This window comes from Aulonocara sp. 'chitande type north' Nkhata Bay, linkage group LG22 (genome assembly GCF_057382095.1).
Source record: "Aulonocara sp. 'chitande type north' Nkhata Bay isolate Kocher_YH1m ecotype deep benthic linkage group LG22, A_spYH_male_GT1.1, whole genome shotgun sequence".
NCBI lineage: Eukaryota > Metazoa > Chordata > Actinopteri > Cichliformes > Cichlidae > Aulonocara > Aulonocara sp. 'chitande type north' Nkhata Bay.
In genome coordinates, this window is record NC_141364.1 from 12369667 (window position 1) to 12394127 (window position 24461).

A 24461-nucleotide genomic window follows, 5' to 3' on the forward strand; every position below is an offset into this window, starting at 1 on the left:
CAACAGAGCTGACCCACTGAACGTCATGTTCTGTGACTGTTACCTGAGCTCACCTGAGTCCCAGATTGCAGAGGCAGCTCATGAATGTTAATGTAGCCGGGGAAGGCTTTAACAGTAGGTGTATTAATAACTCATGGATCAGTTAGTGTAAAAGAAGGGTGCCCTACTTTTTCAGTGTTCAGAAGCATAAAAACCTAAAGTATGCACAGCTTGAAGTCAAATACCACAGAGCAAATGGTTTACATAACCATGTGTTCTCCTTCTACTCAAAGCAGCAGCACCTCTTCTGTAAGGCACTTTAAATACTTTTAACAAACTTGCTGCAGTCTCTTATTAAACACTGCCAATTAAATTTTGTTACTGAGCAGAAAATGCTTAAATTGTACATATGGTTGTCAAACTCAAAGAATATCTTGATCTTGTTTAATTCTGATAGAAGAGCCTTTGAAATCCTTTTTAATCTTAAAGAGCTTTGCAAAAGAATAAGTAAAGCAATCACGTACATGTAACTTTCTTTTGTCTCTCTGGGCAGCGAGTTTATTCTACAGGCTCCTGTCCAGAACATCCGATACCGGAGGCCATGAGGTTCATTTCCTGTCGCCTTCTAGTTTTCAGATACATTCTAATTAGTACTTTAGTTAGCATGTAACAAGGATATAACTGTCTGCTGTCCCTGACTGATGGAGATGCTCTTTCCAAGGTCCTCGGGGGCAGACAACTGAGCAGACACACTCCTCTCACACGTTTACACACTCTTCTCACATTTTCTTTTCTAATTTGGAAAGCAGAGGATGGACACCACAAGTAGATTTGCTAGGTTTGCTCACTTTCTCCGAGCAGACTGGGCGAGAATTACAAACGCACACAGTGTTTGGAAGGTGTCTTCACAGCTTGTGCGTACGTCTTTGTCTGCATATATACATGCAGGGTTGTGTAACGTCTGCACATCACTCTGAATGCATGCAGTGTTCGCCTGGGCACACATGAACGTGTGGGAGCTAACAGGAGAGAGATAACAGATGGGGGCAACTGACGATGTGCCTGGAAAATATGTGCAAATCCGCACATTTACTCCCAAATGCCTTAGTTATTTTAGATGTAGAGTTTTGCATGTTTCCAGCCATGTGACAGAGACTGATTTCTGATTCAGCTCTAAGCTACCGTTAACATATAAAAAGAGTCACAGCTGCGCAGTTGACTGAAATGCCATGTTCTCTACATCCTGCTAGTTTGGGTGCCAGAAAACCTCTTCAAATTCCCCTAGAGTGTCTGCTGGCGCAATTGCTCTGGAATGAAGGCACCCACGTCCTTCCTGTCCTGTGTACATGACTGTTAGCTTATTACATATTAACTTGTTTCACTAAAAGTTCTGGAAGCAGGAAAAAAACAAACTCAAGGTCTCAAAGCAGCAGTTTGTACAGTCTCCAGTCATCTGGCTCGCCCTGGCCTCTTTCTCTAGGCTTTGTTTCTGGGTCATAACAGTTGATTCTATTCACAAACATTTCATTCTGCTACACCCTGGGAGTCAGCCAAAGAGAAAGAGATCACTATGAGCCTGAGCGCCCACACAGAGCAAACATCACTTTTGATTATGGACCCACTACTGGTTTCACTTTGAACCAGCTCGTGCTGTGAAACACTGGCTCTAAAGTTAGTGCAGAAATTTGCTGTCTGGCTTCTTCCATTTCCCCTCTTGGAAATGTGCTTTTTCTTTCCACTGGGTTTCTTGCATGGGTGTAGTTTTATGAGGAGATAGGGAAACACATCGGCCTGGGTACATATTTAAATCATCTCACCCTCTGTTAGCTCAGTTAAGTGTTCAATTATAGGAATTCACTTGGTCATTCAGTCATTAGATTTATTGAAAGCTTTTTTTGCATGAAGAAAAACCATAAATGTCAGGCTACAACCACGTTGTACAGCTGATGCAGTGGGCTGGGGGACTGCATTTATATTTAAATATCTCCAATTTAATTCTGAACATAAAATACCCAAACCCCTGGAAGAGTCTGAACGTTAAGTGCACAAGAATGCCATTTACACAGTTGTTTAAGTGGGTAAATATGCAACATACAGTCCTGTTCAAGTCTTAAGCTACCGCTCGTTTTTTTATAAATTGGTAGGACAATGGGAATACGGTGTTTTACTGAATGGTGCGAACATAAATGGAAATACAGCATAATGTTTCTAATGGAAGTCAGTATTTAGACATGTCTTTTTGTCTTTCTCTCCTCACTCCCAACCAGCTGCAGAAGATGACGGCCCCTTGTTAAAAGGGAGTTTTTCCTTCCCACTGTCACCAAGTGACTGATTATAAGTGGTCGTCTGATTGTTGGGGTTTCTGTGTATTACTGGAATGTCTTTACCTTACAGTTTAAAGTGCCTTGAAGCGCCTGTTGCTGTGTTTTGGTGCTTTATACTGTAAGTAAGACTGAATTGAATAGTTTTCTGTGTTCATTATTCTATCAGTTTTGAAAAGACCCCCAACACCACAGGCTGGAATCCAGCCCCAAACCATAACAGCATGTTTTACAGATGGCTGTAGAGAGTCATTATTGTACATCTCTCCTGACCTCTGACGATGATGGTCGACTCTACACCACAAATTTCTAAGTTGGGTTAATGAGTCCATAAGATGTGTTGTCCCAGATTTTCAGTCCAGTTCTTGTGTAATTTGGCATATCTCGGTCTTTTCTCGCCATTTCCTTTCCCAACCTTCCACTTTTTTTGAGCTTCAGTGAATAGTATATGGATGAACTGATGATGCATCACATGTGTCTCTCAGGTTCTGTCTGGTCTTCGCTGTACCCTTTTACCCATTTGTTAAGGACATGACTTTGAGATACGGTTTATCTGCTGTAGATAGTTTTTAAGGTCTGCCACTTCTTATTTTTTCCTCCACTTGTCCATTTTCCTAAAATTTTTACAGCAGACTGTACAGCATGCCAGGATATGCCATGTTTTGGGCCAATAGCTTCCTGGGAATCACAGTTAAGTGCAAAAATAAGGTTATTTTTGCATTATTTTTGTTATATTTTGCCATCTTTGGAAGTTTTCATAGATTCGTCTAAAGAAATGGGAACAAATTGTGTTTTTGCGTTAGGCTTCTTGCAACAAAGTGTCTGATGATATAATTCAAAATGGGTTGTTTTCTAAATTGTCTGGTACGTCCCTTGAGTTCGGTGCCCTTTTTATATTTGAATGGTCAGAGTTAAGTGGCTTAAGAAACCAAAAATATATCTCTGAAAATGGATCAGTATAAGGATTTGACTAAAAATGAGTGAAAGGGGACAACATCCAAAGAAAAAATGTGAAAGATAAAAGCCTGAATAACTATTGCTCTTTTGCAAAGTACTGTATGTAATGTTACACCATTTCAGATTGTATTACAGCTACAGACAATGTCCCTATCTATTAAGCATCACACTAATCAATTAAAATCTTACCCAATAACTGTCCAATGCAGTAAAATATTAAATATTCACTTAATAAATACATTCAGACTTACCCATTAGATATATCTAATTTTCCATGAGATCTCCAATGCTCTCTATTAAACTGCAGTTGGTGACATTTGCAACCATCAATAAATTTCTTGAGTGCTTTTTATTTAAACTGGTTTTCCACACTGTGCTTACTTTAACTGTTTTTATACACACAAAACATATTTTCAAGAAGTTAAAAAAATATTCTGATCTTTATCTTATTCATATTTGTAGGCTATTCAAACATTATTTGAGCTAACAAAACACTAACTTCAGTCATTTCCATCTTTATTGAATACACCTAGTAATAACTCACAATGCTGAAAAAGGAAAGTTAATATGTGAATCTAGTAACTCTTTGTACCAGCTCTAGCAGCAAAAACTTCTATTAGACATTTTATAGCAGCCTCAGGGACTTTACTCAAATAAGAAGCTATTTTTGGACCTGACATTACTGTTTCAGTTCGTTGATATTTGTAGGATGTCCTGATTTAGGTCATGCCATGGGATCTCAGTAATGTTAAGGAAAGCGCTGGGAATTCTGAATGACTTCTTGTTGATTTACTGGTGTGGTCTGGGTTACTGTCTTGTTACATCACCTAACTTTGAAGTCATGGACTGCAGCGCTGACGCTCTACTGTAGGATTTCAAGAGGTGTGTCAAATCTCAGTGTTCACTGGTACTCTGATGCAATATTGAGTAGTTCTAAATTCGGCTTGTTGCACCTTTAACACTATAGTGCTGCAGAGGAGCCAATTCATGGCCAATGTATCAGCAGTGTCACCAAGATGCTTTTTTTTTTTTAAGTATGAGGGGATGTGAACAGGACTCCACATTGATGTAAAACACTTATTAAACTTAAAAAGACTGTTTGACTTTCTTTTTTTTTTTTTTTGCTATTACACTGAAAACAGTAGATCCAAATTTAAAATGGAACAAAAGCTGCAGCTGTTGCAGTTGTCGTTTCTTTCAATTATGAATCCCAGTTTTTCAACGTCTGTGAACTTCTGCCTGAGAGGGGTTACTCTGCGGTCACTGAAGTTGGACTTCAGTTTCTGGCAAAGATAAGACACAGCTGCCTGTCTCTTCAGGAGTGCACAGTCTGAGAATACAAAGATCCTGATTATTTCTGGTCAAATATGACATGACTGGGCTTCTCTGCAAACAGCCCCGAAAAGCCTTCTAGACTAAATAAATGTTAAGGAAAGAAAATGCATGCAAAACTCCATATGCATATGCTAGCCACGCCTTGGCCGGATTACTGGCAGACCTGATGAATCAAGAAATCACTTAAATAGAAGCTGTCTGACAAAGTGAAGCAGGGTAAACGATCTCAAAAGTGTGAAGTGACACAAAATCATTGACATACATCAGTGAGGAAGTTCAGTTCAGTTCAGTTCATTTTTATTTCAAACATTTCAAACATGTGCCTTCACAATCATTACAAAATATCATTCCATTATTTGTTTGAAAAGGAGTAGGCTGAAGTATTTACTTATTTGTCCCTACCCCCTCAAGTTTTACCTCTCATTCATTTAATTTTTTTTTTGTCTTAAATTAAACAAACAACATATGAAACATATAAACATATGAAGTAAAACAAAACATAACATACATAAATCAAAAACAAGAAATTAGCAAGCCCCACCACAGTATAGTTTCTTTCATATGAAAAATACAGAATGTGTATATTTGCAGATACACAAGTTATGGAAAAACAACAAACCAAAACAAAACAAAAAAACAAAAAAACAACCAAAAAACCATACATCAGTGAGGAAGTGATTGCAAAGACATTTCTAAGCCATTTGTAAACCTTCTCAGGAATATAATGACTCCAAGACTGCACTGATGATTAATCCAGGAGGTCACAAAAGTCCCCAGAACAACATCTAAAGAACTGCAGGCCTCACAAAGTCAGTGTTCAGTATTCAACAAAAATAAAATGACTGGGCCCAAATGGGAGAGTTCCAATAAGAAAACCACTGGTGACCAAAAAGGATACTAAGTCCTGTGTCACAAAAACATCTTGAATATCCACAACATTTTGTGAAATGATGAGAAAAAGTTTAGCTTTTTGAAGGTTTTGAGTCCCATTAGATCTGTTGTAAAACCACAACAACATTTCATAAAGAGAACATCATATCAACAGTCAAACATGGTGGTGGTAGTGTGATACCTGGATGGCCTGGATGACTTGCCAAATTTAACGGAACCATGAATTTTGCTTTCACCAGAAAATCCTAAAGGAGACTGTTCAGCCATGAGTTTGTGCTCTGAAGCTCAAGTGCTTGGACAATGATCCAAAAACACACCAGCAAGTCCACTCGAATGGCTCAAAGCAGCCCAGTCAAAGTCAAGGACCTCTGATTGGGATGCTTTGGCATGACCTTAAATGGGCTGTTCATGCTCATAAACCCTCCAGTGTGGCTAAATTAAAACAGTTCTGCAAGGAAGAGTGAGCCAAGGTTGCTCCACAGTGATGTGAAAGACTCATTGCCAGCGCTCGATTGCAGTTGCCAACTGTACACAAGCAGTTATTAGGTTTAGTGAGCAATTACTTTCTCACATAGGGCCAGAAGAGTTTGAATGTTCTTTCCCTTAAAATATGAAATCAGTGCATTTTGTGCTTATCAGGTTATCTCTGTCTAATCTTTGTTTGATGATCTGAATCACTGTATATATTTTTTTGTCGGCATGAACTTGTCAAGTCCAAAACCCTTAAAATTTTTATTATAGCAGTCAGTTTATTCAGTGTTCCTACAATTTTTCATGGCAGGCATACAAACAGATTCCTGCTGGTTGGTCCTTTTCAGATTCAATTGATAATGGCTGCTCGTTTAAAAGTCATGTACAGTAATTAAGAGAACCAGAGTTACGTAAGACTAATCTAATTCTTACTTTATCCTCCTCTAATAGAAATGCATTTGGCTTTGAAGCGATGGCAGTTTTCGGTAACAATTCTACGTAAGTGTGCTCCATTCATTTTCTCTCCTCATTTCCCAACACCGAGTTCCATTGATAGAAAAAGAACGGAGTGGGAGAATGGAGGCGGATATCCTCCCTCATCTATCTCTCTTCCCTCGCAAAGCTTTCACGGCGCATGTCAGCGAGGAGAGAGGGAAGAATGTAATGGTGCTATTTATAGCAACTGTTGCTATTTTAAAAAAAAGAGAGAGAGAAAAGAAAATCTATCTTTTAGCCCTCTATCCACTCACCCTTCTTCCACAGAAACGATGACAGGCCAGTGCGGCTGTCCTTTCTGTTTGCTGTGGTCCTCCCCCTTTGCCTAACTCCTCTCACCATCTTCTCACCCGTCCATCCATTTAGTCTACTTGTACCATTGTTCAGATGCTCTTAGCAGAGGATGTATAATTCATTTCTCCTCCACAGTGGTTGCACACCAGTCATGAATTTAGTCAGGGTGAGGAGGGGAAGGGGAAGGAGTGAGCTGGGAGGAGAGAATAAAGAAGCAGTGAGAGGGAGCAATGCATCGTGCCACGCATCTCAATTCGGCTTTGTTTAAAACATGGCCCGCTCATGTATGATCTTTGTATGGTTTAAATGGGGCTTCACGGGGCTCTGTTCTTTAATCAGGAATCAAACAGCAGGACTATAGCTGTGTCATGTTTGACATTTTTCTTTAAAGTAGTAATACACAACATAACATAATGACCGCTGACAGGTGAACAACACTGATTATCTCTTCATCATGGCACCTGTTAATGGGTGGGATATATTAGGGAGCAAGTGAACGTTTTGTCCTCAATATTGATGTGTTTAAAGTAAGAGAAATGGACAATTGTAAGGATTTGAGTGAGTTTAATAAGGACTAAACTGTGGTGCCTAGATGGCTGTTTCAGAGCATCTCCAACACTGCAGCTCTTGTAGGGTGTTCCCAGTCTGCAGTGGTTAGAATCTACCGAAGGTGGTCGAAGTCAGAAAGAGTGGCGAACCAGTGATAGTGTCACGGGTGGCCAAGGCTCACCGATGCACGTGGTTCATACGCTCAGCATCTGTGGGATGTGCTGGACAAACAAGTCTGATCCATGGAGGCCCCACCTCGGAACTCACAAGACTTAAAGGATCTGTTGGTGACAATTTGGTACCAGATTCCACAGCACAGCTTCAAGTGGTCAAGTGGAGTCCGTGCCTCAGTGGGTCCGGGCCGTTTTGGCACCGAAAAGGAGACCAACAGAATATTAGCCTCATAATATTACACCTGATAGGCGTTTGTAGTCCATCCATCTATAAGTAAGCCTTGTTAGTTAATGTGGCATATTTTAGAGCAACTTGCCTTTTGTCCTATTAGAAAACGAAGAAAGCTGGTTAAAGATGTCACACAAAGAGTCGGTCAGTGTGTTAACCAAGTGTAGAGTGATCCTTAAACAATCAGTAGACTGCCTCACACTTTGAGTACAGGTATCAAAAAACACAAGTAAGAAAAGAGGCATGTGGGAGAGGAATAGTTCATATATAGTTATATATTAAAAGCTTTGCTTAAACAAAATTTAAATCATAAAAGTAGCAGAGGTAGTTAACGGTGACGTATCACAGCATGCGTACTATTTTAAGGCTATTTAAGGCATGGTTCATCTTGCTTTAGAATAGGTAACTCACTCCAATGATTCCTAATGTAGGGATTAAATCACAAATTAAAGATTTTAATTATTTTAATTACAGGTGGTTGGTATAGCAAAATGATATCACAACATTTCAAGAAAATCTCCAATAATTATTTTTCGGTCGATATAAGGAAAAACAAATACTAAATAACATCCAGTCAGACATTGCAGCTTGCAGGCAGGAGCATTTACTTATTGGTGCAAACAACATGAGCGACCTTTTTCCTTTTCCTTCTTTTCCAATGAACTAGTGTCACTGATGACAGACTGCCTAATTCACAGTGTGAATCCATTACCACAAGGTGCAGCAGCATTATAGTGCAATACATCAAATGCAAACCCAAAAGCAGCTTAGTCAGTGTTTTCCAAATGTCAAACATTTAAGTAAGTAATAATAACAATAATATTAACAAGTAAAGTGATGTAACCTTGAAACTCTTATAGAGCCTGCACATTACTATCAAATAATAGAACTTGAATTGATTAATATCTTCCATCTGAGATGTTATATCTTGGCTCAGACCTTTTAAGCAGTTGATTAAAGCCATGTAACTGCATCACTAATTTCCATCCACCACTTGGTCCTCCTGTCATGTAGAGTCTAACTAGTGAGATGCTCGGTTGATTACTTTTTGGTTTCACTTCAGCCGCCATGTCTCCTCTTTGTACTGGTGGTTTTGCCTCAAGTTGGGGTTTTTTCCCACCTTTAGCTGTAACAACTTTCTAGCAGTCTGGATTTGTGCACTAGCAACATAAATGCAGATTATATATATCATCAGTATCATGATAGGACACTTTTATATTGCGTACAAATTCACTTTTTAGAAGTAACGCCTCCAGCATGGCACCCTTTATTTTAACATTACAACAAATTATCATCAGGCTCATCACAACAGCTATATAATGGATTCAATGTATTGAGCATAATCATCTGTAAGCTGCTTTGCAAACCACCCCTGCCCCAGTTTTTTCTTTCCATTCTGTGTACAGCTCAATAAATATTAGATCTGTTGTTAGCTGTGGTATCAGCTTTGTTCTTTGCATCTCTGGCTCTAGCTTTTCTTCTGTTGCACATAAAGAGAGCTATACTGCCAAATATAAGTTACTTAAATTATTAATAAGAATCTTATTGTGACTTCATAGGTCCTCAAAAAGATTGTAATATTTTAAAAGCAAGTAAAGCACTAAGTGGTCTTTGTATTCTGGCATTTGGACAGGGTAACAGTAATCTGAACAAAATCTGAGTCATTCAGGCAACTTTTGTATTAGCTCAAGTGCTCTGTGACTATATAGAATAGAATAGACTTTATTGTCATTGCACATGTCACAAGTACAAGGCAACGAAATGCAGTTTGCATCCACCCAGAAGTGCTTTAGCCATGAGATCTATCTATCTATGGTGTGATTCTAGGTCAGATATTTGAACAAATGTAGTGCACTCTCTCCCTTATTTTAAATGTGTTCACACTCTATTTCCCAGACGTATAGCATGTTGCAGTATGAGGAGGAACTATAGAAGTGAAATCTACTGTAGGTGGCCCCGCTGGTATGTTGAATGGCAGCACGGATATTGTTGCTGTTTTGTTTCAGTCCAGTCTGAACTGTGTCAGACTTGTAATTGCTCTCTGACAGTGGTCTCAAATAAGTCGCTAATTGGCAATTTTCCTGGCCGTGCTTGTCTGCCAACAAGCAGACTGGCATTTTTGTTTGGCCAGTAGAATAGAATAGAATAGAATAGAATAGAATTCAACTTTATTGTCATTGCACATGCACAGGTACAGGGCAACGAAATGCAGTTTGCATCCATCCAGAAGTGCTTTAGTGATATAGATATATTACAATATATATTAGCAATAATATAGATATGTGAGTATATTACAGAAATGGGTCTATTATGTTATAATGTACACGGTATGAAGTATGTTGTGAATATTCTATAACTATAAGTATGTACAGGCTGTAGTGAGTACAAGCTATGTACAGGATATGAACAGGATATAAATATGAAAAACTATACAGAATATGAAATAAATAACTTTACAGGAATCTGAGATATACAGCTATACAGAAATGTGAACTATGCAAGTTGTAAACAGTTGTAGGGTTAAAAATTATCGTATGTACAGAATGATTTTTTACACAGAGCTATACAGTAGTGCAGTTAAGGTAAGTGAGGGTGTGGATAATTTCTACAGAGGCTATATAAAGTGCTAGTGGTTGTGAGTGGTGGTTCACTCCATGTTATTATTGTGTGTTTGAGGGTACAGTTGTCCATTGTGTGTGTGTGTGTATGTTCAGTCCATGAGTTAACGTGGGTCAGATGTCAGGAGGCAGAGTTCAGGAGTCTGACAGCTGTGGGGAAGAAGCTGTTCCGGTACCTGGTGGTCTTAGTCCGGAGGCTCCTGTGGCGCCTCCCAGAGGGCAGGAGGGTGAAGAGTCCATGTGATGGGTGACTGGGGTCTCTGATGATTTTCCCAGCCCTTTTCAGACACCGCTTCCTGTAGATGTCTTTTATGGCAGGAAGTGGTGCTCCGGCGATGCGCTGGGCAGTTTTCACGACCCTTTGCAACGCCTTCCGGTCCGAGGCAGAGCAGTTCCCGTACCAGACTGTTATACAGTTGGTCAGGATGCTCTCGATGGTGCAGCGATAGAAGTTCACCAGGATGTCTGAGGACAGGTGGTTCTTCCTCAGAGTCCTCAAGAAGAAGAGGCGCTGGTGAGCCTTCTTGACCAGCTTGGAGCAGTTGGTCGTCCAGGTGAGATCCTCGGAGATGTGGACTCCCAGGAACTTGAAGCTGCTCACACGCTCCACAGCCGTCCCCTTAATGTGGATGGGTGGATGTGGGTCAGCATTCCTCCTGTAGTCTACGATGAGCTCCTTGGTCTTCTCGGTGTTAAGCAGCAGGTTGTTTGTGTCGCACCACTCAGCCAGACGATCCACCTCCTCCCTGTAGGCGGCCTCATCGTTGTCACTGATGAGGCCAATCACCGTGGTGTCATCTGCAAACTTAATGATGGTGTTGGAACCATCAGCAGGTCTGCAGTCGTGGGTAGTAGATAGCTGTCGTCCTTTTATACCCTCCCCAAAGCCTATGTGTCTATCCAAGATATCAAGGACATTCAAATATGTATTTATTGCAGGCAATTATATGAGACACATTGCACGGTTGTGCTTTTTTTTCCCCTCCTTTTTTCAAGTTCATTCGGTTACTCTTTTTAGACCTTTAAGTAAAGCCGAATGTGCGGCTTTCGAAAAACATGTTTTTTGACCTTTTATCCAAGCAGACTTCAGGTGTGATGAAAAGGGTTTTTGACTTCCATTCCACATGAATGAGACGCTGGTGTTTTTAGAACAAGTGCTCAGGTTTTATGATGACAAATGGCCTATTTTAGTGACACCTAACAAGTCACTGCTAGCTGTCACTTCTGCTCCTGCATCACTGCCTGATGAGACTAAAATAGTGTTCGAGTCTGACACCTCCTGAAAAACACAACTAAAAATAAGCCCTTCATGGAGGAAATGGTACGATACGGTTTTACACAGAGTAATACAAGCCTTCTGCCAATATGTGACTATTATCATTCATCTCTTACATGCATGCAAATTGATTCACAGGAATTGCTTTTGCTGTTTTCTTTTTTAAGTCATCTGCCTGAGACATGTCCTTGAATGCCAATTTGTGGCAGTCATAACACAAGTTTTTACACAGATTTCCAGTTGTTTTTTTTATCAAGGCAATCAACTGTGCAGGATTTTTGAGGGGGGAAAAAACAGAAGAAAAAAGGCTTTTGTGGCTAAAGATAAACTCTCCTGCTGTAGTGCTCAGCCAGTCTTGGGTTATGCTGAGAATGTCGTCAATTTACAATGCAATATTTTTCCATAAAAACTGAAAGTCTTAGGCAAGTGTAACATGGAAAAAAATTTAGTGTGGTCCACTGAAGTCCAAAGAAAATGTTTCTTTCCGTCTGGAGTAATTTGTATTTCGTGGCATGGCAACAAAATGATCTAGCACAGCTGGCATCAGTGACAACAGAGTCGACATGAAGTCAGGTGGGTTGCTGAGCGGCTTGCAGTTGTTACAGAAACTGTTGGCAGGTTACAGAATATTCAATAGCACACACGTAATGAGATGTGCCAGTTTGCTGAGAGACTAGCTGATCTGTGCTGGCACTGATATCATCTGATCTGCCAGGCCGGCAGCTGAGCTCGACTTTGTAGCCTGCCTGAACTTGTTGGAATTTTCAACTTATGGATGCCTGAACGCTGGCTTTGCTGGTAGTTCCACACTAACAAAATTCTCTTTGTCTTCTTTACTTTTAAGAGCATGAGATTCATAGAAGGGTCATTACATTAAGGATAGAAAAACTAAATTTCTGATGTATGAGACAACTCCTTTGCTGTTGTGCTTTTTCACAGTTTTCAGTTAAGTTGTCTTTTTGGAGAACTTGTCATGGTTCTTCTGTGGATGTTTGCCTGTTTATGTAAATTCCAGATTATCTCCGTGGGGGCATATCATCTCCTGCATAACTTGCTCATCTTCTTGTTTGCAGAAGATATTTTTGTGCCTTACATTTGGGTTGTTCTCATCATGTAGAATCATTCTGGGACTTGTCTCTCTGATGTTAGTGAATAATAGATAACACTTAGCTTTTTCCTGAAACTTTGCTGTTATTATTTATGCTCTAATACAGATTTTGGATAACTGTCTGCAAACAGTCCACTGTATTAAGAACTGTCTGGTAGTAGGAGACAGGTTGCATTACAATGAACTACTGAGACTTTCACTGGCTTACTCACCATAAGTCACTCTCTGCTGCCATCTTGTGGAATTTCTGAAGTGTAGCGTTCAGTGTGTGAGGACTGGGTTATTCAACATGTGTTGCTCACAGTTTGGAATTTCACCAGGAAATTTAATAATCTAACATTTAAGAGAACTGTAAAAAGAGACCATTAAAAAAAGATGTTATACTATTACAGAAACGATGTAGTACTCTTGTGTACTACACAAGCATTGAAAGGCCCATTTATAGAAAACTGCAATCTTAATTTATTAGCTAGTAGCTAGTACATACCTTAGCTAGTACATACCTGAACCTAAGTGATTCAAATGTAATGCAAAGCACCTCCAGTTAAAATTGCAATACTACACTTTCGTCCTATTTATGGCAAATGTCTGCTGTTACCCTTTGCTAATCACTTGGAAATGTTTGCCTCTGACACACTCAGCTGTTCACTGCAACCTGAGCCAGAATGGCATCGACCACCAGATGTGCCAGGAGAATATGACGTCACAGCTGGAGGAGGAAGAAGAGTCTGTGGACGTGGGGTCTGTCCTGCTGGATGACGACAGCCCAAGCTATCAGGATGTCAGCCCTCCTAGGTACCAGCGGCGCTCCCCGCCACACCGATCTGTCTCAGAGTCTGAGCTGACCCGGGTAAGACTATCTATCATAGCATAGCATATATTGTTTTTGTTTTTCAATTTTTAATTTTTCAATTATTAATTATTTAATCTCCTGTTATTTCAAGCATATAACAACTCCAACTCCTCTTTTTCTTTGCAAATCTGTACTCTGTCTCTCCATAGTGCCATATGGCAGCGGTCCCCAACCTTTTTTGTGCCACCGACCGGTTTAATGTCAGACAATATTTTCACAGACCTGCCTTTAGGGTGGCGCAGATAAATACAACAAAATAAAATGATACCAGCAAGACACAAACTGGGGTATTTTTCAAATATAATAATAAATGCGAATTCACTGTGTAATTGCCTAACTTTATTGGCAGCATCCTCCTACAATGACCAACAAATTGAGTGTAACATCCTTCTCTCTGTCCCTTAATACTCTCTGGTCACTATGGTAACGTGTAAATATTTCTTTGAAAACACACAACTACAACACGGGAAAAGACCCAGGGAAACCGAATTAACGATAAAAAAAACCCCCTGGAAACCATAAATTTCACACCCGAGCCTCAACTGTCGCAGCCCGGAACCAAACGACTCACTGGTACCAGTCCGTGTCCCGGGGGTTGGGGACCGCTGCCATAGTGTCTTCATAGTGTTTTCTATCATACTGCAGCTAAGGGGCGCCAGAGTCAGCAGTTTTCAGACTCATGGTAACTGTAAGAGAAGCTTGGATTAATAAAAGAAAACAGGTGACTGATGGCTAATATTTATATTACATGTTTGTCCATTAAGTCTGTGAGTTAGACACGTGAGTTTAGAATTGAAATAGTCAGGGGGAGTGTGTTCTCACTACTGGGATGATTTGGGTGACGGTGCTGTGTGAGTATTGCAGGTGGCAGCATGCTGAATGACCAGTTGCTAGCAAATGCTAAATACACTGAACTGTTACATGTATTATCTTTTATATTATTTGGGGGGTACAGACTGTTTAATGTCTTTTGATGCGTAGTGTTTTGAAAAATTCAGGGCTGCTAGGTACATTTTAAAAAAGAATGTCTCTTTGCATTTGTTGAGGGAGTTGTAGTTTGATCTTTAACTGTGAAATTTTCAAAAGGTTTTTAATGCCTTTGAAAAATCCATCAAGTCCACAGACTGTGCGTAAAAGTTGGATATAAGCTCTCAGTGTGTCATAAATATATATTTATTTTAAAAGCCAGAATGGGCAGAATGAAAGTGTGGCTGTATAGAAGTCTATGAGAAAAAGGACCTTAATCCTCATTTGACTAAAACATTTTGCCCAGTTATGGTCTCAGCTGCTATTTTCTGATCTTTTTTCCTTTCAGCATAATGTTGTAAATCAATCAAATCTAGAGTAAAATAAACAATAAACCTGGAAATAAAACCTGCTTTGGGGGTGACTGTTATTTCAGTTTTTATTGCTTTATGGCTGATTAGCTGCAAACGTGTTTGCTCTACATTCTGGCTTGACAGCAAGCTTCAGGTTGTCCAATTTTTTGTGTCCAAATTCCCAAAATAAATATAGGCCACCTCGAGCGCACTAAAAACTGAAATGATGAAAGTCTTAGTATTAGATTTACACTTGTGACCCCTCAAATTAGCTGCTTTGTTTTGGATAAAAGTGTAATTACTGTGTTTTCTTAAGTGCTAATTAGCAAATGCTGGAATGCTAACAGGCTAAACCAAGTTAATGAAATGCTCCACTGTATCTAAACAAAAGTATAGCACTTGAAACACTGTAGCACAAGTTCTCAGATCTCACAAGGAATTCACATAGCATGCTTAACTGCACTGTGGTGATATAACTGCACTTATTACTCTTATTTGATGATACATTGATGGTATTTGTTGTCACATTATGTGGACGGCACACATCCTTTTGCTTTCCACGCACAAAATAGTATGCCAGTCATGTAGATAAAGTAACCCCTTATGTTTCTGTCCACCTTGTAAGCACCAACAATAACTTTAATGTGGAATAAGCAGTGACAGACAAGCTGTTGTTTTCCTTGGTGTCCCTGATAATAGATGAAAGGACCCATCAACAGCAGTGAAGACTCATAAGTTGTTTCCTCTCCAGAAATAGACGGATTGGGAGAGTAGTGTTTACTTCCAACGTATGCAAACTGCCATATGCTCTTTTTCTTTCCTGATCAACAGTTACGACAATGAAAGAAGATTAAAGTACTTTGAGTCAGACACCAGCTTCTGTGTAAACCTCTTTGAAATACCAGACCTGCAGCCTGGCCTGGTTGAATTAGTGCAAACAGAAAGTTGCAGAAATTATTTGACAACTTTCAGCCTCAATGTCACATGTCCCTGTGCGATAGATTTAATATCTCCTATCTTTGGAAAAATCTAAGACTAGTCTAGAAAGAGTTTAATTATGTCTCATAGTAATCTGTACTATCAAGCTTTGGAGACACAGGACAGATAGTATTTATTAGTACTTACAGGATTTGAGGTTAATTAAATGGTGTTCAACTTCAATTAGTATTACATATGTGTGCTATTATATGACCACATTCTTTCACATTCTGTATGGCTCGGCATATTATTTTTGATTTCATAAATATGCATGCACTACCAAGTCTAAATCACGGTGATGCTTCAAAACCTCCCGTTCCCTCATATCAAAGTCCTCATAAGTGAAACTCTCACCACTCGGCTGTCATCTAGGGAATGCCTCCTGGCAGTTATATGTGCAGTAGGTGATAATCTTAAAAAGCACAGAGCATAGAAACTGCAACCAAATCCTGCACTGTGATACTTAAAAAATTTGATGTTTATTTGCTGCAAAATAAGGTTTGAGCACCTTAGCGTCAATGTCTTTACCTGATCCTGCCAGAGTGTTTTACTAATGCTATAATTAATAATATTATGGGTGAAAAGCCAAGAAAAGTACACTTTCCTACATCTTTACAACAATCTTAACAACAACATTTGTGCTGCGAGCAGGCGTCAGTGGCTCATATGTTCCCAGGTTACACTGTTGTTTGGCTCCTTGCCTCCTCTGTTACAGTATTTTCCCCTTAGATTTCTCTTCAGCACTCCCTGATTGTCATGTCCCCTCATTACAATGTCTCAACTCATTTGCTTGTTGGTCTTTGTGTGGTGCCAAGTCAATGGACCCATCAAGGCAAGACCATTGAAGGTGCCGTGTGGAGTGTTGCACCATCAAATGTTGCTGCCCGGGGTGCATCAAGCCTCTCAAGTTTAACTGGGAACAGTTAAAACATCTTGCCATCAGTTCATGCCTTGTCTCTCCTCAGACCACTGCGGGTTTGTACTCAACAGTGCCAAACTGGGCCACTTGATAAGTGTTGCTCTTTCAGATATGTTCCCGTCCAGTCATCTGGCTGCAACTTCACCCTTGCCAGTCACTTAGTTCTTTACTGCTGCCCATTTGCGCAGCTTTAACAGCCAAATGTTCAGTTATAGTCTAATTAATCCCAGACCTTGAAATGCATCATTGTATAATCAATGTTATTCACTACATCTGTGAGCAGTCGTAATGTTTTGGCTTGTCCGTGTATATGCATATGAGTCCAGGGACTATATATCTTGCAAATAGAAATTCTAATCAAATGTTGTTGGCTGTTAAATAACAGCAGCCACGCAGATGAAACTGAGAGTCTGTATTAATTCTAGAGTCAACACAGCACTCGTGATTGATACCTTGCCCCGAGAAATCTAAATCCTGTTTAACTGAAACTTTCCGGTGCCACATTCGAGTGCTTTTTCAGCCCTACAAACACATTTCAGTTGATAGAAGAGAAACGTTACCAAGCTTCATCGGCTTTTCCGGTGAGAAACTCAACATTTTGTCAGGATTGCTGACTAAGAGGGAGAGTTTGATGCTAGGGCTCATTCATCTCATTTTTCATGTGGAGTGTAAGTACCTGTTTTAACGATCCATCAATTAGCACTGAATAAATGTGAAGACATAATAAATCCAGACCTTTGTGCCATTCTGTGGAACAGCATACAGCAGGTCATTTCAGTTCATCACATCAGCGGCGTTAATTTTTAAATATTGGATTAAAGTTGAATCATGCGCCTGCTCGGATTTATAATCGAGTCAAGGCTCAGCCATAGATTAAACATGAAGCATAAAACAGCCATTTAGACTCTGTGGATAGCTATAACATCCATAGCAAATAACCTCATCTCAGTCGTAATCAATATGAAGCCCAAGGTGAATATATCTTGTTTGGTGTTAACACGCCCTGCTATGCTTTATGGACCCCGCTGAATCCCAAGGTCAGGTGCTCTGAAGGGATCTGGTGTACTTTCTTTGATGTGCCTGAGTAAAGTTGGCATCGCCTGTAAATCCAATTTCAAACAGAGGCTCCTTATTAAGGCTTATTAATTTTTCCAGCACAGCGTGTTATTCTGTCAGCTATCCACAGCTCTCTGGACTCCTCTCTACCCTGTCCACTCACACATACACGCACCCGTATCACGGTTTCATCCCAATTCCTGTATGTAACAGATTAATTAATACAGGGAATTTTCATCTCCTGCCAGCTCTTGCCGAGAGAAATGGAGCGAGGCAGAAAGAAAAGAAAGCGAGAGAGAACATGCCAGAGCTGTTAATTAGCTGTGCAGTGGAGATAGGGCAGGCGACACAGGGCTCCGTGTCTCAGACACCCATTCACTCAGTCAACATGACATTAATGGCAGCTGCCTTGCTCTTCTTAGTGCTTCTCCGTCAGTCTGCAGTTAAACGTGGAGGCAGTGTTTAGTGGTGACACTAGAGGGTAGTATATAACAGGGAATGTGACTCGTGTAACATAAGGAAGTTCAGGGTGGAGGAAGAAGGAAGCGTCTAATACAACCTTTCAGTTTTCCCGCTGCTGTTGAGAACTGAGGGATGGAATTAAAAGGTAAAATCAAGATTAGATTTAGGGTCTAGAATTATAACTTATACAAAGAATGAGATATAATGTGGTAGCATTTTGTTTAAATACAGGATTGCATTTTTGAGAAGCTGTGAGTATATTGGTATATTTAGCTATAACAGTGTTTCCAAATAAGCTGTAATGTTGTCTAGAATAAAAACCAAAATACAATTTTGCAAATTTGCAGTTGATTTAATCTCTAGATTTAATTGAAAGTAAAAATAAAAAAACAATCGAAATGTTGAAACTAATGAGTTTTTTTCTTTTAATATACACTGATTAGCCATGTGACTAACACCAATAATTTTATTACAATGCAATTTTCTGCTTGGGAAATTCAATTTCTGGCATTCATTTGGTTTTTACTCGGACCACTTGTTGTTGCTGAGATGCAAACTACCCCTGGCAGGGCCGTTTAAAAAAAAAAAAAAAAAAAAAAAAAATACTGCACACAGTATTATAGACAGTGGTTTTAATGTTGACTTGTTTACACTCACATTGAAATTTATGTCAGCAGCACATTTAAGAGAACCACTGTCTTGCATCCTGATCCATTTTTAACACTTAAGCATTTCAGTAGTTTTGATAATTATATTTTCAAATGATACATTTTCCCGTCCTTTACTGATGTACAATCAGCACTGTTTAACATTTTAGGACCTAGTTTATCATATATTTAGCTTAATTCATCCACCCATCTATTGTCCAGTTGGGGGTTATAGGGTATCCTATCCCAGTTGTCGTAGGTTTCCATCATCTTGCTAAAATAAGCAAAGCCTTTTCCTGAAAAAAAGATGTCTGGATAGCATTAATGGTGTTTTCACAGTAGTTCAAGGTTTCCGTGTGCACTCATGCACCACCATGAATGGTTCAGGAGTTAATCATCCACCAATTGAAAGATCACTCTCTGGCTCCTCCAGTCTGCATGTTGCATGTCCTTGGGCAAAATACTGAACACTAAATTCAGTATTTTGCTGATACTGTGCGATCAAACATCAAGAGTTTGTGAGTCTGGTATAATAGTTAGAAAGCTCTTAAAGGCATAGAATAAACCTCTGTTTGAATGAGTGTGTGAAGGTGTGACTGTGGCGTGTTGGTGACTTTTGAAATGAGCACTGATAATAGGCTCTCTTCTTTCTACTTGAGGCATCCATAATTTTATGAAAATAAGTTCAGATTGGCTGTCAGGACCTTGTATTGTCTATGAAAGTTTATGAGCCAGTGTGGGAATTGTTTTTCAATCTTCTAGTCTTCATAGTTATTTATTTGAAGTGAATTGCTAGCACATTAAATAAGCATTTATACAAAACAAAGCAATTGAAAAACTCTAAAATTACATGATTCTGTTTTTGCCGAGGCGAGCCGTGTGGAGTTGGAAAAAGGACCCAAGAGCAAGCAGTGTATGAAAAGATTAGTGGAGTTTATTTACAAGGTGTCAGTGGCAGGAACAGAAAACGAATAATGAGACAAACTAACGGAAACCTAAACTGGGAAAACTAAAGAGCAACTGAATGAACAAAAGCATAAGGAAACACAAAACACTGAGTCCTCAGACTCAGGACCATGACAGTACCCCCCCCCCCCCCCCCCCTCAAGGGCTGGCACCAGACAGCCCAACAGAAACACAAAAACGGACCAAAACCAAAAAACCCCCCCACGAACCAAAAAACAGAAAACGACCCGACCAGGGCGGGCGGTGGGGGTCCAGGACGGAGGGACACAGTCCGAAAAGGCCCAGACGGACAAGGTCAGGGGGCCGACCCGGAGGCCAAAACAGTTCAGTTCCGGGGGCCGACCGTGTGAAAGGCAGCGGCAGTGGGGCAGGTCCGGAGGCCGGCCACGTGGAAGGTAGTGGCGGCGTTCAGGAGGGCGTTCAGGAGGGCGTTCAGGAGGGCGTTCAGGAGGGCGTCCACGGTGGCGGAGATGCCCAACAAGCGGCCTGGCAGATGACCGACGATGTGGAGGTGGTAGTAGGGGACCTGAAGGCTGCGTGGCCCCTGCAGCCCCAGGCGAAGCGGAGGCTGGACCAGACGAAGCTGATGAGGATGCTGGAGCCGGACCAGGCGACGAGGATGCTGGAGCCGGACCAGGCGACGAGGATGCTGGAGCCGGACCAGGCGACGAGGATGATGAGGATGCTGGAGCCGGACCAGGCGACGAGGATGAGGATGATGCTGAAACCGGACCAGGCGAGGCCGAAGACTCTGAGGCCGCAGCAGGCGAGGGTGATGAGACTGCAGCTGGTGATGAGACTGCAGCTGGTGATGAGACTGCAGCTGGTGGCTGGACGGGCTCCTCGGGCCCCCCAGCTGACGAGGCAGATGGCTGGACGGGCTCCTCGGGCCCCCCAGCAAAAACAGTCTCAGAACCAGTGGGCACTGGAGCCCCTGGCACACACAGAACAGAACCAGCAGGTGCGGAGACCTCTGGCAGGAACACAACAGAACCAGCAGGCACCCGGGCCTCGGGCAGGAACGCAACAGAACCAGCAGGCACACGGGCCTCTGGCAGGAACGCAACAGAACCAGCAGGCGCGGAGACCTCTGGCAGAGACAGAACAGAACCAGCAGGCACAGTGGCCCCTGGCAAACACATAGCAGACTTCAGCTGCCCAGAGCGTTGACTCTGCTCAGGCAGTGACAGCTGGGTGCAGTCCTCAGCTGGCTTCTTGACCTCCAGGGATCCAGAATCAGCTGGGGGCTGAACCCCGGCCTCTGGGGAGGCCCTGGAGTGTGTCGCAGTCTCAGAACTGGCCAGCTTTTGAGGACTGTTGACAGTATTGTTAGATTTGTCTCTCTGCTTGTAGTGGATGGGCGAGGAGCAGTGTCTTTCGGGTAGAATTGACTTGTATGGTTTTACAGGTGGAACAACTGACACAGGATGCAGGGCTGGTGGCTGCTGAACAGGAGGCTGAACTGAGGGTGACTGACATAGTGGTTGTGATGACAACGGTGGTGGAATTAGAGACTGAGCTTGAGGCCGTGCGGCTAACTGAGCTTGAGGCCGTGCGGCTAACTGAGCTTGAGGCCGTGCGGCTAACTGAGCTTGAGGCCGTGCGGCTAACTGAGCTTGAGGCCGCGGTTCAAATGAATAAACAGTCCTAGTATCATCAGAGCTGGTGTTAATGGTCTCTGGGTTATATGTCACAGTTTTAGCAGACCCTGGGTTGGCTGACACGGGTTTAACAGTTTCAGAAGAACAACAGCCCTTTGCTTTCACTGAAGTCTTAAAAATGCCAACCTGGGAGAGATCGGTTACCACGAAGGTAGGTAGGCTTAGCGAATTAGCTCCCACTGACACACCCCGAACAATCCCGGAAGAAAAAGTCTTAAGGTCCGAATTGGAACTGTTATCCTTCCTACTCACCTCAGTCGGCCGCTCTGATATCCTGGGGTCCGACTGTGGCGAGGGGCGTCGACGGCGTGAGTGCTGATCCCCATTTGAAGGCTGGACCGACGGGCCGGGCAGGACACTCTCCGTCGGGTCGGGGAGTGAAGCATGAGTTGCAGGGTGGGTGGTAGCAAGGGGGAGAAGATGAAGCTCGTTCAGAACAAAATTCTGTGTGAGCGGGTGAAGTGAGCTGAGCAACCAGGGGAGACCAGAAAGTAAGCGCTGTAGCCGAACAGCTATGCTTTGGCGGAATTCTCTCCCCTCATGCTCCAGCCATAGGTTAATTAATTTGTCCACTGAGTACATAATGTCCTCCCGGAGCTCCTCGGGCGGGTTGACTGCTGCTGGGTCCATAGTGGCCAGTTCGTACTGTCACGGCTGCCGAGGCGAGCCGTGTGGAGTTGGAAAAAGGACCCAAGAGCAAGCAGTGTATGAAAAGATTAGTGGAGTTTATTTACAAGGTGTCAGTGGCAGGAACAGAAAACGAATAATGAGACAAACTAACGGAAACCTAAACTGGGAAAACTAAAGAGCAACTAGAAATCCACAGGACACGGGGTGAAAGGCAGAGAGACGCAGACTGACGGAGGATACAAAAACGCAGAGAGACACAGATGAATGCAGAAAAGCGCGGACTTACATGGAGTAATACAGACGAACTGGCAACAGGCAGGAGAACACACAGGGCTTAAATACACACACCAGTAATCAGGGGATAAGAGACAGGAGGGCAACACAGCTGGGAGAAATCAGAGCTGACGGGACAGGGGAAATGTAAACTGAACACACTCACATCAGACATGAACCTTCAGAATAAAACAGGAAATTAACAGACAGAGAACCAGACAGGACACTGAACTTGACAGGCAGACTCATGAGCAGACACAATAACACCATGGACAGACAGAGGGAACACAGAGAAGTGGGAGCAGGCAGGCAAAGAACAGAAACCTAACAAATGGCAAAATAACAACAGAATACACACTTGGAATGAACAAAAGCATAAGGAAACACAAAACACTGAGTCCTCAGACTCAGGACCATGACAGTTTTTGCATCCTACATTTATAGTAATGTGCAAAAGGACACAACTTTCAGATACTGTTTACCTAGGCCAGTCACTTCACATACAAAAAAACCCAATAGCTCTTTGGGAATTGTTATCATGAATTCAATATGCCTGTCAGAAATTATGTTTTGGTTTTTTGTTTTTTGTCTGCTGTTACAATAGTTAAAATTGTGTTTTTGCTTAGTTGTCTTATCTGTTTTGTGTCAACACTGGTTCATCCCTTGAGTAAAGTGCCATTTTTATGCCTGAGTGATTCATAGGTCAGTGCTGTTAAGTGGCTTAGCAAAGAAAAGAGAAAACCATTCCTTTAAAAATGATCAAGTACAAAGGCTGGAAAATCGGTGCAAAAGCAATGTCTAAAAAAATACTTTGAAAGACCTTCAGAAAGCCTAAAGACAACAAAACAACAAAGTCTGGTTGTTTAGAAGCAAAATATTAAGAAACGCTGACTTTTACACGCAACTTTTGGTACTGTGTGAACATTACTTCCATTTTTTTTTTTCATACCTGTTTAGGACAAAAAGGGAATCAGCTACGATTTATTCAACAAACACCGCTGCGCCTAATGAAGGCTACTAGACAACGGTTTTAAATAAAAGGAACAGCACTTTGCTATCAAATAGCTATCGAGTATTTGTTCTGCCCTTGTGTGCATTTGCTCAATAAATGAACTCTGCCACTTTATATTGTCCAGGGAAATATCCAGAGCCGAGGTTGAATTTGAGTTATTTCTGGTAACTAAGCAAAACTCAGACGAACTAATAAATCTGTTTCACTTCATAAGCTCCTTGTGGTCAGTTTAGCACTAAATTCAAATTATTGACAAGACAATGTCCTTACATGAGCTAATTGCTGCTGTAGTTAACATTTTTAATTGAGTGAAAAGCCATTTGACCCTGCAATCAGCCCGACAATCTTGGAGGCAAAATGAAAACCGCGGCACGGGGATGAGGGGGGTTTGCAGTTCTCCTAAGAAACAATTATTGCCGTACAACACCACTGCCAAATTCACTCTCTCAGTCACATGGTGTTTGTCTCTGGAATGCTTTTCAGCGCTTTTTAATTCCCAGCTCTTTTTTGTATTCCAATACTGTCCTCACAAAGGGGCCATGTGATTGCCTCTTGATTAATTTAGCTGAGTGCATTCATATTGGATCTTTAAATGCTTATCAGCGTTAGTGGGATTACATGCTTCATTATGTATGTAATAGTTGTTTTTTTCCAGTGTGACTGGAAATGTATGTTTATCGCAGACTCTGGTTCATCTTAGGGTTGTGCGTTTTCCCCCCAAAAGGCTTTATTTCTCATCTTTTAATTTTTGAGGTTGTCCTTGCTCTGTTGCTAAGGTAACGTGAAGAATACTGGAAGCTCTACTGGGCTTTCAGATATCAATTAAATCCAAGGACATCACAACACTGTACGCATATCGGCACAGATGGCGGTCATATAAATGTGCCGCGTGCGCGCGTATGCATTGCATTTATGCGCATTCCTTCCAGTGTGAACGCATTTGTGCGAACGGGCTGCACATGTGGATAAATGCGTGCGTCTTTGTGTGC

At 41.4% G+C, this 24461-nt stretch overlaps 1 protein-coding gene across 2 annotated transcripts in view; it reads left to right on the top strand.

The window, feature by feature from the left end:
* The window catches only part of samd12 (sterile alpha motif domain containing 12), a 132808-nt gene that overhangs the window by 14060 nt on the left and 94287 nt on the right, over positions 1-24461 (top strand). For both annotated transcript variants that reach the window (XM_086280376.1, XM_086280375.1), the window contains exon 2: positions 13338-13546. In XM_086280376.1, the coding sequence (XP_086136502.1) occupies positions 13338-13546 (209 nt within the window). The remainder of the gene's footprint in view (positions 1-13337; positions 13547-24461) is intronic.